Raw genomic sequence first — 15,433 nt, forward strand, 5'->3', positions numbered from 1 at the left:
ATGACCAAGATGTCTCTGTGCTCGGGATGTCCATGCCACACCAGTGTTCCCATGGGGACAGTTTGAGGACAGACGCCTCACCTCATACCCCGGGTGGTGCTGTCCATTCAGTCACACCTCCACTGAGCCCTGTCCCTTCTCCCTTCCAGCCCAGACCCTCGGCCTCGCTGGTGAGTCCTCAGGGGATGCCCCACCTTGCTCTCCCCAGCCCCACGCTGGCCCTGGCAGGCTGGTGTCCCCTGTCACCCACAGGTGCCCAGACCACCCAGCTCCTGGTGGATCCTCCCTGGAGGCCGGCAGTGCTGTGGGACCAGGTGACACTGACCTGCCAGGGCTCGGGGACCGCCGGTGCCACCACCTGGTACCAGGATGGGCAGCATTGGTGGCAGGAGGGACCTGCCAACTTCACTGTCACCGCGAGTGGCATCTACAGGTGTGACAGACCTGGCACCGGGCTCAGCCCCCCCATGAGAGTCTTAAATGGTGAGGGGGGTTTGGGTGTCTCCAGCCTGGCACTGTGGGGACCCTGAGGGCTCTGGGTGGGCCCCACTCCATGGGTCACTTCCTGTGTGACCAAAGCCCGTCCCCTGCTCTGGGGACATCCCAGAGCATCCAGTGTGGGGGAAACCATGCTGGAATTGGGGATACCTGGTGCGCTGGGTGAGACCCAATGGAGGGATCCCCATCAAAAGGGGATATTCCGGTGTGACAGGACCCCTCTCTCCCAAAGCTCGCTTGGTGCTGCAGGTGCCGGCGTGGGAGCTGCTAGAGGGGGACACGATGACACTGCGCTGCCGGTGCTGGCGGGACATGTCGGTCACTGAGGTGCGATTCTACCATGAGGACAAGGAGGTGGGGAGGTCCCTCACTGGGACCAAGCTGTCCCTGTCGCCTCTGCAGCTGAACCACAGTGGCCGCTACTGCTGTGGGGGCCAGGTGGACTCCAAGGTGGCACCGTGGATGCTCTCAGCGCCGGTGACAGTGACAGTGCATGGTGAGCACCCCCACGGCTGGAACTCCAAACTCCTGACACCCCCAAAGACACCTCCCAGCAGACTCAGAGCCACAGTCCTCACCTCCCCTGTTCTTCCCTGAGCTCTTCCCTGTGCAAGTGCTGGAGGATCCCCCAAACCCACGGTGGGGTGCCCCCTGACTCTCAGCTGCCTCAGCGCCCCCAGCCCCCTGTGGCCCCCAGCCCCCTGCTGCACGTGTTCTGCTGGGTTGGGCAGGTGGTGGGGGGCCCCGCAGGGGTCCTTCCAGATGCTGGTGCCCACCGTGGGGGTTTCCCACTTGGGGAATTACAGCTACCAGGTGTGCTCTGAGGGGGGGGCTCTGCGGAAGAGCAGCATCCAGCTCCGTGTCATTGTACACAGTGAGCGCGGGGATGGGCACGGGGAGCCCCCACAGCCTCCTCAAGTGCCATGGTTGGGGACCTCCATGTCCCCCAGAAACATTGTTGGATCACCCCGCCTTTGCCCAGTGTCCCCTCATCCCTTCCTGGTGTGACCCCATCCCTGACATCCCCCACCACACCCATCCCCCCCATCCCTATCCCCTCACACCGGCTGCCAGCCCCTCGCTGTGGCCTCAGCCCTGTCTCTGTCCCTGCAGTGCCCGTGGACAATGCCACCATCACACCCGGTGTCCTGGAGCTGACACCGCGAGACACAGGGACACACAGGGACACAGGTGGGGTCACACAGTGTCACGAGGGAGTGCAGGACCCCTGGGGTCATGGGTGACCCTGATGTGTCCCCCTCTGTTTCTTGCAGTGGCTGCAGGGGTCAGTGGGGCCATTTTGTTCCTGCTCCTGCTTGTGGGTATCATTGTGGCCTGGTACCAGTGGCACCGCCTGGGTAGGTGACAGTGGGGGCACAGGGCTCCTGGGGATCACTGGGAAGGCCCCCAGAGAGGGAGGCCATAGGGCTGCACCCACAGCCCCTGACCAGGGAGGAGCTGAGCCCCCAGTGACCATAGCTCAGAGCCCTGGGGAGCTGTTCAAGGGTCCTGTAGGGATGTTGGGGGTTCTATCAGGGGTCTCCCCCACTGCCAGTCTCGGGGCTCTGGGGGCTCAGGGTGTTGGTGCAAGTGGGGTGGGTCAGGGATACTGGGGGTGCATCAGGGATACTGGGGGGGCCTGGGGAGAATTGTGTATCTGGTGGTGGTTCAGCATTCCCAAGGGTGGATGGGGGCCCCTGGGTCTCCAAAGTCACCCCTCCAGTTTTCTTTGCAGATGCCAGGAAGCACCAGGAAAGGTGAGTGCAGCCTCCAGCCCGAAGACACCTTTTACCCAAACCCCCAGCACCTCCCATCCCCTTCCACACACCCCCTTATTCCCACAGGGCACCCCCAGACCCCATGGCACTCCCAGTGGAGGATCCTCAGGCGACGTACATGGAGCTGCAAAGGCACCCATGGGAACCCAGCGACATCTATGACAATCTACACCAAAAGTTGTGATGCTCCGGGAAGCGGGAGGCACTGGGTGACACTGGGGGTGCTCCCTCCACACCTCCTGTGGTTGCCCATCCTTCCAAGGGATGTGGCCATGAGTCAGTCAGAGGCTACACAGGGCATCCTGTGCTCCCCATTTCCTTTCCCAGTACCCCCAAGGGCTCCCCCATCCCTTTGCTGGTACCTGCAGGGGCTCCCCAGCGCCATCCAAGTGCCCAAGTACCCTCAGGGACTGCCCCATTCTCTCCCCACAGTGCTTGCAGTACACCCAGGGCTTCCCCATCCCTCCTCTCACCACCCCTGTCCCATCCTGCTGTAAAAGGGGGAGTCAGGGAGGATTCTTGCTGAAAGGTTTCTCATATGAAAATGAAACACAAAAGTGGCAATATTATATCTGAGAACTGTTTATTGGTAAAGGAGGGTAAGCGTTCGTACTGAAGGAGGAGGGAAGGGAATAGAAAGGGAAAAGGATAGAGAGAGAAACAGAAGACAGGGACAGTGTTACCACAAGGAGCCCGGGCAATCTGTGGGCATCAGCTGGGCAGATGGAGAGTGTGTGCTGCAAGCCAGGGCGAGCCCACATGGCTTTTGTGAGTGGCTGGGTGTGATTTCCAAGGACGGCACCTGCGTGTCTCTGGCATGGGCGAGCGATGGCTGCAGGCTGGCTGCTGCGGGCTGGCTGCGGGCTGGTGCTGCGGCACTGGAGGCTCTGGGCTGGCTGCCGTGGGCTGGGGCTGCGGGGGCAGGTGCAGCAGGCTCGGTGCTGTGGGGAGCACGGGAAGCGCGGCAGAGGCGGCGGGTGGGTGCAGGCAGCATCCGCTCCATCGGGGAAAGCAATGAAGGAACGTCCAGGACGAGCAGGAATGAGCTGCCTCGGGGAAGCAGCGAAGCAGGGAAGAATGGGTGCGGACAGGGAAGAAGGACCACCAGTCGAAAAGGCAAGGGAGGGGAGTGTCAATGATATTTTTACCCGATGTCCAGCAGGAATGATGCATCTGACTCCATCTTATCAGAAGGCTTATTAAGTACTTTATTTTACTATATTATTCTATATTATATTCCATTACATCTAAACTGAATCTGCCAAGCACTCAACTGCATTCCACTGAACACAATCTCATGACAGTCAGCTTACTGTCTGTCCCCCCCACCCCCCTGGATTCAATTGGTCAGTGAATCAAAACACTCACAACAGAATCCCAATTACCAATTCCCTTCAGGTAAACAGTCTCCCACAATGCATTCCATTTGTGAAAAACACAGGAGCAGAAAATGAGATGAGAATTGTTTGGATTGTTTTTTGCTTTTCCCACTGCTTGTCCCAGGTTCAGAGAATGTGAATCCCACAGGGAAGGAGGGCCAAACTGACCCTCTGAGCAAGACCCTGATCCTCCAAGAAACCCAAAGCAAAACGCTCCTGTTGTGTCACAGTTTGCTGCTTTTCTTTGCAAAGGCTCCTCCCACAGCCCGATTTCCCGGACATTTTTTCCCAGACATTTTCCCAGGCATCTGTCCCACCAGCCAGTGGGGGTCACTCACAGCCCAATCACTGAAGCTTTCTCTCCCCTCATTCTGTGATGCGAGAAGCCTCACTGGGGACAGGTTTCCCAGAACATGTACAACCCACAGAGTAATTTTTCACCTCATGAGTAGCATATGTTAAGGCATAAATCCAAATCAGATTTTTTCCTCTTAACCCCCATGTGCTTAGTGGCTCTGCAATTCCCCTCAGAGTGCACCCACTAAAGTGGCTTACTGGTGCCCATCCCAGTTCCAAGGGGGCACAGGACTTGGTTCCCTGCTCCTGGGACAAAAGTGCAGCTTTTGGTTAAATTAGGCAGAAATGGTGTTTCTTTGTTCAGCTCAATCAAGGAAGCTGAACAAATTCCCTTGCAATGGAAAATACAACCCCAATCTCTCTGAAATATTATTACTTTGAAATTACAGAGCTTTAAGGCAAAGATGTGGGAACAGGAATAAAAATTCTTTACTAATATGTATTGTGAGAAACAAGTTAATGGAAGTTGACTTTCGCTGGATATTATATGAATTGATATTACATTATTGATTATATTGTTGATTAAATATTGTGATATTTTTACTGCTGTGACAGTGATGTGAATTGTGGAGTGGCTGATGTTGTTGGGGTGACCCTCCAAGGGTGGGGCCCAGCCATGGCCCAGCCCCACTGCACAGGGATGGCCATTGCCCAGCCCTGCTCTGCCCAGCCCCAGGGGGCAGCCAGCACCTGAGGGTCCCCCCTGCCCCCTTGGCTTTGATTCTGGCAGCTTTAGAGCTGCTGCAGAGGTGAGAATCCTGTGGGTGGAAAAAGGCCTGTCTGTGGTTTGCTCAGCTCTGCAAGAGGCACAAAACCCAAATGGAGCCCAAGCATGGCTCTGTGAGGGCCTTTGGTGGTTTTCAGAGCAGGGCTGGCTGGAAACCCCCCCCTGCAGGGGAGGCTGTGGGTGACCCAGTACGGAAATGCAGCAATTGATCATTTGTTCCTCTTTGTAAGGGACTGAGAGAGCTCCAGCACTACTGCACATCCCGCAACAATCTGCTCAACAAGCTCACCTGGACCCTCCTTCTTGAACAAAACCTGCAGCCTTCTGGAACCTCATGGAAGGAATGTTTGGGCTCAGGCTGTGACCAGCAAAAAAGAGGGAAATGTTTGGAAATATTGCACCGGGGCTCTGGCCCCGGCCGTGGCGGAGGTCTGGGGAGTGATTCTGTGTGGATTCCAGATGTCCCCAAAGATGGTCCATCCCTGCCCTCGTAACCTGAGGGAAAGGCTGAGGGTTTGCAGGATTTGTGGTGTGAAGCCACCACAGGGGTTTTTTGTGTACCTGAGACCTGCCTGTGGTCAGGCGCTGCCTTCCTTCCATTTGGGAGCATGGAGAGCAGACGCGAGTGATGCACAGTGTGTGTGCGTGGCTCCGGGAAACTGCTACTCAGCCTGTGGGCACTGGGATCCAACCTGCTGCCTTGGCAGCTTCTGCCTGCTGCCAGTGGTGGTGCCGGGATTGACTGGTGGCCCTGAGTTTGCAAAAGGAGCGATTTCCCCTCCTCCCTCCTGTCCGAGGCCGCCATGGCCCCTGAGGGGATGGAGCTGGACCGGGGCGCCCCCTGCTGGCTGGCAGTGTTCCTTGCAGTGCTCCCTGCAGCGCCCCTTGCTGGCCGTGGTTGGGACTGCCACAAAAACCAACAGCGCTGAGTGGGAGGGAAATTTTGTGTTGTTTGTTCTGTTCTGCTTTATAAATTTCCCAGGAAAGAGCTGGTATTCCTTTTCTTACATTTTGCCTTTTGGCCCCATCATTTTTCAAATTAAAAAACCTTTTAGACATGTGTCCTCTTTACATTCCAGGACAGTTCCCACTTTCCTTGGCAGATATTTCTCATTTAAATGAGTTGCCAACTTCTGGGTTCCAGCGTGGATGGGACAGACACTCCCAGAGGAGACAGGGTCAGAGACATGGCCATCTCATGCTCTGTCTTTTAAGCCAGCTGGGACACCAAGGGCCCTCTCCCCAGGTGGTACTTCTGGTCACCTGGCCACTCAGGAGCTGGCTTTGGCAGAGCATCACACTGTCCCCAGTGTGCCATGGCTGACAGACTGATGGACAGACGGGGCCCTGTCTCAGCAAAAGCAAGGCCTGACCCACTCCTGTCCCTCACAGGTGTTCCACAATTTCTCCAGACATCAAATTTTCCTGTCTCTGACACACCACCCTGTGCCATGGCCTGATCCCGACATGCCTGGAAAAGAGAGAAGCTCCAGTACCACCAGAGGGCCTTTGTGACATCCTTGTGTTGGGAACACAGCAGAGGAGGAGTTTGGGACAGGGGAGAAGAGAATCCAGAGTCTCCTGAAGGCCTCTTTGGCCATCAGAGACCAGAAGGTCCAGGACCCTCCGAGGTTCATCTGGTGGAGGAAATGTGCTGGAGGAAATGTCTGCGGTTTCTTCTTTGTTCTGTCTTTTGCAGGAAATCGTTCCTTTTGTGACCCTTTGGACTCTGGACCTTGTTGCTGTTTCTTCTCTCAGCCCTTTGGGATCTTTGTGCCTCTATGGGGACGGAGAGTTTTTAGCAGCAGCACATACACGAGTGGGTGCCCATCGGTGGGGACCCCCAGTGTCCCCCAGTTTGCCCCAGTGTCACAGCACATTCCCATAGATGTCACCAGGTTCCTGCAGTTGATCCTTGGGCCCCGCAGCTCTGCATAGGTCACCTGGGGATGCTGGAGGGTGGTGACACGGGGGGACGCTGCCAGAGAGACAGGCTGTGGGATCTGGGTGGGGTGTCACTCGTGGGTGACGTGTCCCTCTGCATTTTTTTCCCCTCTGTACTCACCCCCTGCCCTCTTGGCTGTGACTGCCATGTCTGCCCTCAGCCTCCTCCAGCCGAACAGACCAAGTGCCCTCAGCTGCTCCTCACACGGCTTCCCCTCAAGGCCCTTCACCATCCTCGTGCCCTCATTTGGACACTCTCTAATGGCTTTATGTCTTTCTTACATTGTGACATTGGTGTACAGCACCTCCATCTCTTCTTGGGGGGCTGAGTGATCCGGGGGGGGGGCCCTGAGGGAATAAAGGGGATGTAGGGGAGGGAATGAGAGGTCTTGAGGGTTGTGGTAAAAGGGGAGAATGTGGTTTGAGCTCCCTACTCACCTTTCCAGGTTCTTCCTGGCAGCTGCAAAGGAAAGAGGGGGGGGTTGACTGTGGGGTCCCAGGGCCCTGATCCCTCTCAGGATTCCTGAACCCCGATGAGACCCTCAATTTCTCACAGGACCCCTAAGCATCCCTGAATCACCTCAGAATTCATTAACTTCCCCAGTGGCCCCAAACAAATCACCCTCAAGAACCCAAAGCCCGGCAGGGACAGAGACCCTCCAAACACTCACAGGGCCACTGAAAGAACCCCCAATATCCCTGCAGGACCCTCCAGCTACTCACCAAATTCTGCAGGGCTTCCAGCCAAATCACAATTGAAGGTCTTTGGGTCATTCCCTATGGTTCCCCATTTCTCTGAACCTCTACAGCTCCCTGGGACCCCCCATCCCCCATTGTCACCCACCCACACGGTGCCACCAGGGCCAGGCCACAATGACATCCAGGAGCAGGAGTAAAAGGGCCCCACCGACCCCTGTGGCCACTGCAAGAAACAGAGTGGGACACATCAGGATCACTCATCCCCCAGGGGTCCTGCACTCCCTGGTGACCCCACCTGTGACCCAGGGTGAGCAAAGTGTCACCTCCAGGGCCAGCTCAAGGCTGAGTGCCCAGAACACGCGGTGCCCATCCTGTCCCAGCTGGTTGGTGGCCACGCACTGGTAGGTGCCCGAATGTCCCACATCGATGTCCCTGAGGCCCAGGAGGGGACCCTGGGCCACATCTTGCCTGTTGTGCAGCCAGGTGAAGGTGACAGGGGGTGAGCCCACCTGCCCTGAGTAGCACAGGGTCATGTTGTCACCTGCACGCACCTGGTGTGACAGGGCACTGAGGGTGATGGTGACATTGGCCATGGGCACTGTGGGGACACAGACAGGGCTTGCACATGGTGATGTGCGATGGGGATGCTGTGGGTGAGGTCACCCCCATCCTGAGGGTCCCGCTCACCCAGGACGGTGACATTCAGGGGATCACTCACAGTCACGCTGTTGCCATCACTGACCTGGCACTGGTACTGGCCGCTGTCATTGTCCCCAGCCTGGTGCAACTCCACTGGGATGTTTTGGGGGCCTGACAGTGCCCCCAAAATATCCCAGTACCAGGAGAAGGGCAGGGGACCTGTCCCCACGGCCATTGTGCAGCTCAGCACCTGTCGGTCCCTGAGTGCCACTTGTCCCCCGGGGGGCTGCACTCACAGGGACACCCCTGTGGCTAGGACCCCTCCTGGAGAGGGGGACACCAGGTGACAATCAGGGACACAGGGGGTACAGGGAGGGGCAGGAGGACCCCCATGAGGGAGAGATTGGGGTGGTGGGTCTTAGAAAAGAACCCCGAGGGGTGATGGGGAGGTTAAGGGAGGGAACACCTGGAGAGGGAGGTGGGAAACACCAGGAAGGGTATGGGGACCCAAGGAAGGGGGATGGTGTGACCTGGGGAGTTTGCGAATATCTCAGAGAGGAGTGAAGGGACCCAGACAGGGGTGAAGGGACCCAATATGAGATGGAGGGAAACATGAGCCAGGAATGGGGGGACCTTGGGAGGGACCTGGGGCAGTGATGGCAAGACACAGAAAATGCACCAGGGAAGGATGAGGGTACCCATGTAGGGGTGGGGGACACGGTGAGGGACCCGAGAAAGGATGGGGGGGAGCCAGGGAGAGATCTGGGAAAGGCTGGATACCCCAGAGCAGGTGTCAGGGAGGGCTGGAGGATGCCAGGCAGTGTGGGGGACCCAAGGGATCTGTGGGGGCTTCCTGTGCCCATCCCCACACTCACTGTGCACCGTGACATGTGTTGCTGTTACGGCGTGGCGACCTGGTTTAGAGTCCGGCACGGTGACCCAAAGCCCAGGGTCACCTGGTCCATATGCTCCTGACACCAACGTGGTGGACAGCAAATGATGTTTATTGGGGGGTCTCAGGGGTTTATAATGGCTTGGGCAGTCAGTGTCATTTCCTTCTGCTCACGTCTGGCTGGGTGCGGCCAGGCACGGAGCAAAGGTCTGACTGCAGGGTGAGGGGGGCTTCTTATCTAACCGTACAGCCTGAGATCTTCCGCACGCAGATCCCTGACTCTCCACATTCCCCCCCCACTCATGATTAGTAAAAATTTTACAAAGCTATAAAATGTAGAGGTTACAAAATTTCATGGGTTAGTAGAATTAGTGTAAAATTGCAAGTGTGTTAGTAACTGGCACGCCTTAAAGTAATTGTCGGCACTCGAGAAACAAAATGTTAGCCATTTCTAAACACCTTTTAATGAATAGCACCAGTTTGTTTAATATGCAAGGCCTGAAGATTAGGGTTAGTAAGATTATAGTGACTGGGCCTATTAGGGTAGAAATCAGGGTGGTGAGCCATGGGGATCGGTTGAACTACGACTTGAACTAGCCTTGTTGAGCTTCTCTGTCTATTTTTCTCAGGTTTAGCCGATTTCTCAGTTTGGCCATGGAGTCTCTGACGACTCCGGTGTGGTCTGCATAAAAGCAGCATTCTTCTTTCAAGGCAGCACACAGGCCCTCTTGCTGCATGTACAAGAGGTCCAGTCTTCTCTTGTTTTGGAGGACAACTTCTGAGAGTGAGGAAAGGGATTTTTCTAGGGAAGAGATGGATTTTTCTATCTTCTGCAAGTCCTCGTCGACAGTCATCTGCAGTTGTGCCAGTCCCTGATGTTGTTTTGCAAGGGCCGAGATGCCTGTGGCAGCGCTGGAAGCTCTTAAACCGAGGAGCATTGCGATGGTGACGCCTGTTATCACTTCTCATTTGTAGAGCCGATTGGGTTCTTCGAACAAGCGGTACACCTCTTCTTCTTGGCGATACAGGACTCTGGGGACAATTAGAACTTGGACACCAAAGTCAGTAGAATGATCGAATTTGTCAAGGAGTACACATGGGCTTACCCCGGATCGTTGACAGACTCACAATCTTGATGCAGCTGGGATCACTCACTGGAACTTCTCTCCCTTAAGTCTGACGAATTCCCGGCAGACGTTGCTCATCTGCTTTGCCAAGGTTGCATTGCCAAAGCATTTGCCTTGGCTCGTAACTTGACTTAGGGTAATGCCTCTCCGGGGGGTGTCTCATCTGCATTGGCGTGGATTGTCTCACTTTGAGAAGATGAATGGGAGATCGAAGGCAACACCTTCGTAAAAAGGGGGCTGTGCATCATAGCATAACCAGCATGATTCTGTGAAGTTTGGGTTGGATTGGTTTAACGATAAGAAGGTAGCATTTAACACACTTAAGAATGGGTTGGAGAGGGTTGGTTTGGCTAAGAGATCGGATGGGGAGGCTATTTTGGACATCTGTGTTTTGTGGCTAGAACTGCCCTTAGCTGCGATCTCCTTCTTGGGTCTACTCATTGCTAGAACCGGATTGGGTCTGACTGATTGGGATATTGGAGCTGGGAGTCTGATAATTTGTATGTTCGCCCAGATGTAGCGATGAGTGAGATGAACATACGCTGTCTACACTTTGCTCGTGGCCCAGGCATCATGGGTCGGCTGCAGGATTGTAATTATATAGCTTGTGCAGGTGTGCTGTTTCTTGCCTTGGGGCAGTTTACTGCCACGTGGCCTGCTTGGCCACACTTAAAGCATGCCATCACACTGGTTATTGCAGTGCGAACTGCTGCTTGGATGGGAGCTAGTTGTTTTTCCTTTGCAACGTGTCTGATCGTGGCAGCAACATTGGACCCAGGTGGCAGTGATCTTAAGATGTCCTTGGTGGCTGAGTTGCATTGCTGGCATAGGCACTCTGCTAGCACAGGACCCTTCGCCTCTCAGGATAATGCAGAGGAATCTAATGCTGCCTGAAGGCGGTCCACAAACTGAGTGAAGCTCTTACTCTCACTCTGTTTTATAGCGGACCATGGGGAGGGTTTGGCTATTACTTTGGAAGCAACACGGACGGCTTCTCGGGCAGCATGGGTTGTTGCCATAACCTCATGGGCCCGCAAGCCCTCAGCCTGCGCCTGGTGGGTGATCATAGTGGGGTCTGTGCCCATTGGCCTCTGTATGCAGGAGCCGTGCAGTGGACAGTCAGCTCCCGTTACCAAAGCTAGCTGCTTTATACAGTTGTCCTCCCATTCCTGTTTAAAAACGATCATCTCTGCCCCATCGAAAATCATCATGCAAGTCTGCTTAATACCAAAAGGTAGCATGTCATCCCCTCCAAAAACGCTGTCAATGAGTGTGGAAACCATGGCAGAATTAATCCCCCTGTCTGCAATCGCTTTAATAGTTGCTTGTACGTCTTTCGGGTTTACCGGGGAATAGGTCCTTTGGTTTTCGCCTGCTCCCCCACCCGGACCAGAAACACCAGAGTGGCAGACGGAGCCCACTCTGCACACGCTATTTTTATTTTCCGCCAGTCTGTAAGTGGGGTTCGATCTTTCTCTGATAACCCCTTCACCTATGCAGGAGCGCTGTGGCTAGTGACCTTATATGCCGCTGCTCTCTTTCTGTTAAAACTAGAATCCGAGTCGGAATCCTCCGATCCCCTCTTGAGCTCGGAGCTCGAGTCAGAGTCCGAGCTGGAAGTCGACTGGCCAGATGTTTCTGGGCTGCTCTGCCGTTTTCTCGGGCTCTGACCCCGCCCCTTCTTGCGGGGGTCGGGCCGTTCCCTCCCCCTGGGGTCCCCATGCCTCCTGCTGGGGGAGGTCCTTGCCTTATAAGGACCTAATGTGAACTGAGCGCTCTGATTGGTCTTATGCTCCTCTGCGGGGGCCGCCCCTTCTCCCCGCTCACCCGCGCATGCGTTGTTAAGCAGGCTGACTGCATTTCCGCCTTCTGTGTCTTCTTTTCCGCTCTGAACGCGCGGTTCGGCGCCATTTTCAAACGGATATGGCGGGGGTGCTTTTTTTTCAACTGCGTTGGGGTCCGATATTATAGCAGCATTCCTCTGCTAGCCCCTGTCAAAACGCCTGCACGTACTTCCCCCCCTCCGATGGTGAGTCTGCTCGTAGAGGGGGTTCAGGTGTTTGCTCCTCTGCGCGCTCGCCTGGGTCAAAATCCTCTGCGGTTTGCGTTGCTGCCCCTACCCCCAGCTGCGGCGTGGCTAATAAACAAGTTCACGCGGCTTTCCAGGTTTCTTGCTCTTGTCGAGCTTTTTGCAGAACCTGGATAACTCTGCCCCACGATTTTAGGGCTTTCCCTGAGCCTGAGGACATGGTTTCCTCGGCCAGAGCCTTTGTACAATTATCTCAAACCTCCGGATGGAGAATTTCTACCGGGCTTTCTATAGCCCCAAGCTTAATTGTTATGAACAAAAATTCGGTTAATATTTTTTTATGAGAAAAAGTTACAAAAAGGCAGCCAGATCTCTGTCCCTGCCAAGGTTCTGCGTGTTTTGTTATTGTAATCACGGGTCCTTGTAGCTTATCGCTCCTTTTGTATTAGTAAAAGCCCTGGCTAGGGCGAGGTAATGGCCCTTCCCTGAGGCTAAGGTGCTCTTTTCCCAGCATAGTGAAGACACCTGAGAGGGTGGGGGGGGGTTATGCAAAGTGACTCCAAGACCAGCATACTTTTTGGGACCCCGGCTCCAAAGGCACAGAGAAAGCCCCAAAAACAACGAGCCAAATAAGAGTGAGAGACTAAACTGATGTCTGGACTTGAGGAGCCGAGTGCTGAGCCTGCAGAGATGCAGAGTCCCTCTCGCCCTGACCATGGGAGTCGTCCCCGGCGGTGAGACCAAGCCGACTGGGCCAGGAAGGACAACATCTGATGGGGACATCACGCCCTAAAGGCTCCCACGAGGACTGGATCCCCAGCTCTGCCCCTAGTGGACAAAGCTGCACATATCCTCCTCCTCTGAGTCGCCCTGGGAGACGCGACAGGGACTGCAGCCCTGCCGAGCTGCCCAATCCTGAGCTGATCACTTTTAATAAAGGCATTAAAAAGGAGAAGAAGTCTCCTGGCCCTGTTTATTTCATTAATCAGTCTCGGTAATGCAAGACATAGATTATTAAGCTTACACTCAATACCCCATTGCGCATGCATCTGACTTACGACCTTCGCTATGGCTTCTATGGTCCACGCTGGTCCGGGGGCGTCCCCCCCGCTGCACTAGGCCAGCTGTGCAGCCGTCGGTCCCCTGTCCAGGCGATCCCCGAACCCCGGGCGCTGATCGGTCCCGGGTTTTGGCACCAGCTGTTGCTGTTACGGCGTGGTGACCTGGTTCGGAGTCTGGCATGGTGACCCAAAGCCCAGGGTCACTCAGTCCATATGCTCATGACACCAACGTGGTAGACAGCAAATGGCGTTTATTAAGAGGTCTCAGAAGTTTATAATGCCTTAGGCAGTCAGTATCATTTCCTTCTGCTCGCGTACAGCTGAGTGCGGCCAGGCACAGAGCAAAAGTCTGACTGCAAGGTGAGAAGAGCTTCTTATCTAACCGTACAGCCCGAAATCTTCCGCACGCAAATCCCTGACTCTCCACAGACGTGGAGCCGGGCACTGTTCTTCCTCACAGCCCCACCCTCGGAGCGCACCTGGCAGCTGTAATTCCCTGAGTGGGAGACTCCCACGGTGGGCACCAGCAGCTGCAGGGACCCCTGTGGGCCCCCCACCACCTGCCTGCCCCGGTAGAACACGTGCAGGAGGGGGGCTTGGGGCCGCAGGGGGCTGAGGGTGCTGCAGCAGCTGAGATTCAGGGGGGACTCCACAGTGGGCTCTGGGGGACCCTTCCGTACTGGCACTGAGAAGAGCTCTGGGAAGGAGAGGGGAGGTGAGGACTGTGACTCTGAGTGCACTGGGAAGTGGCTTTGGGGGTGTCAGGAGATTGGAGTTCCAGCTGTGGGGGTACTCACCATGCACTGTCACTGTCACTGCTGGTGACTGTGACAGCCAGGACCCCACCAAGCCCTCACATTGGTAGTGGCCACTGTGGTGCAGCTGCAGGGGGGACAGGAATAGCTCGGTCCTCCTGAGGGACCCCCTGACATCCTTCTCCTCCTGGTAAAATCGCACCCTGGTGAGGTGGTTGTCCTGCCAGCACTGGCAGCGCAGTTTCAAGGTGTCCCCCTCCAGCAGTGCCTGTGCTGGCACCTGCAGCACCAGTGGGTCTGTGGGACAGGAAGGTCACATCTCACTGATGAGACTGTTCTGAGGTGGGTGCCCATAGCACCGGGGACATGTGGGTGCTCTGGGGTGCTCTGGGGTGCACTGGGATGTCCCTGTGTGCAGGGCACCGGCTCTTGCCACGTGAGGGGTGTGAGGCCACCTACGGAGTGGAGCCCACCCTGACCTCTCAGGGGCCACCGTCATATTTTAAGATCCCCCCCAGCATCTACTAATGACACTGGGGGGCTGTGCCCGATTCCGTGTCTGTCACATGTGTAGGTGTCACTCTCAGTGACAGTGAAGTCGTCAAGTCCCTCCTGCCACCAGCATCGCCTGTCCTTGTACCAGGTGGTGGCACCGGTGGCCCCCGAGCCCTGGAAGGTCAGTGTCACCCAGTCCCACAGCACTGCCAGGAGCTGGGTGGTCTGGGCACCTGCGAGTGACAGGGGACACCAGCCTGCCAGGGTCAGTGTGGGGCTGGGCACAGTGGGGTGGGGCCATGGCATCCCCCGAGGACTCACCAGCGAGGCCAAGGGTCTGGGTTGCAAGAGACCAGGGACAGGGCTCCGTGGGGGTGTGGCACTGCAGGGATGGCAGCACCATGGTAAACGGTGTGTGGTGGCTGTCCCCAAACTGTGGGGACAGCAGTTCTTGAGGGAAAGTGAGTGTGGATGGTCCCCAAAAGATTTGGAGAGGCAGGGGGACATGTCTGTGTCACAGCAACCCGTGCACCACATTCATGTGACACAGACACCTTGGGCACAAGGACACTGAGGCCCCCCTAGGCTGACGCACAGTCCATGCTGGCCCAGGTCATCCCCACCAGCTCATGATCCCATCCCCATGGCCACATCCTCACTGTTCTTGTCCCCTTCTGTCCCTGCATCCCAGTTCCCTTGTCCCTATCCCCCGAGCCACCTGAGCCAAAAGGTGCCAGTCCCCACATTCCTGTCCCCACATTCCTGTTCTCACATCTCCATTCCCAAGTTCCTGCCCCTGTTCCTGTACCCAAAGACACCCTACATCCCCTGTCCCACCCAGGTCCCCTGTGGGTACCATGGACTGGCACTGCTGGCCTTGGGGACCTCAGGGGACCCCGCAGCCCCCCTGTCCCCCTCCCCTCCCCATCCCCGGGGTGTCAGGCCCACGCCCAGGGCAATCACCCCACAGGAGCAATGACACTTTCCTGGCCATCTCGGTGTCCCCAGCCATGTGCACTGACTGTCACTCGCTGCTGTGGCCACCGCTCTCCT

General features: G+C 56.2%; 1 protein-coding gene across 1 annotated transcript; it reads left to right on the top strand.

The window, feature by feature from the left end:
- Nucleotides 1-149: 149 nt before the first annotated feature.
- LOC135461230 (low affinity immunoglobulin gamma Fc region receptor III-like) lies at nt 150-2,460 on the top strand (the record flags this gene model as incomplete). Its single annotated transcript, XM_064738236.1, has 7 exons — nt 150-170; nt 253-483; nt 731-994; nt 1,612-1,689; nt 1,773-1,856; nt 2,234-2,255; nt 2,343-2,460. Coding segments are annotated over 7 exons (818 nt in total), but the record flags the coding sequence as incomplete, so codon positions are not given.
- Between the last annotated feature and the right edge of the window lie 12,973 nt (nt 2,461-15,433).

Source organism: Zonotrichia leucophrys, unplaced genomic scaffold (genome assembly GCF_028769735.1).
Source record: "Zonotrichia leucophrys gambelii isolate GWCS_2022_RI unplaced genomic scaffold, RI_Zleu_2.0 Scaffold_227_81253, whole genome shotgun sequence".
In the NCBI taxonomy this organism is placed as follows: Eukaryota; Metazoa; Chordata; class Aves; order Passeriformes; family Passerellidae; genus Zonotrichia; species Zonotrichia leucophrys.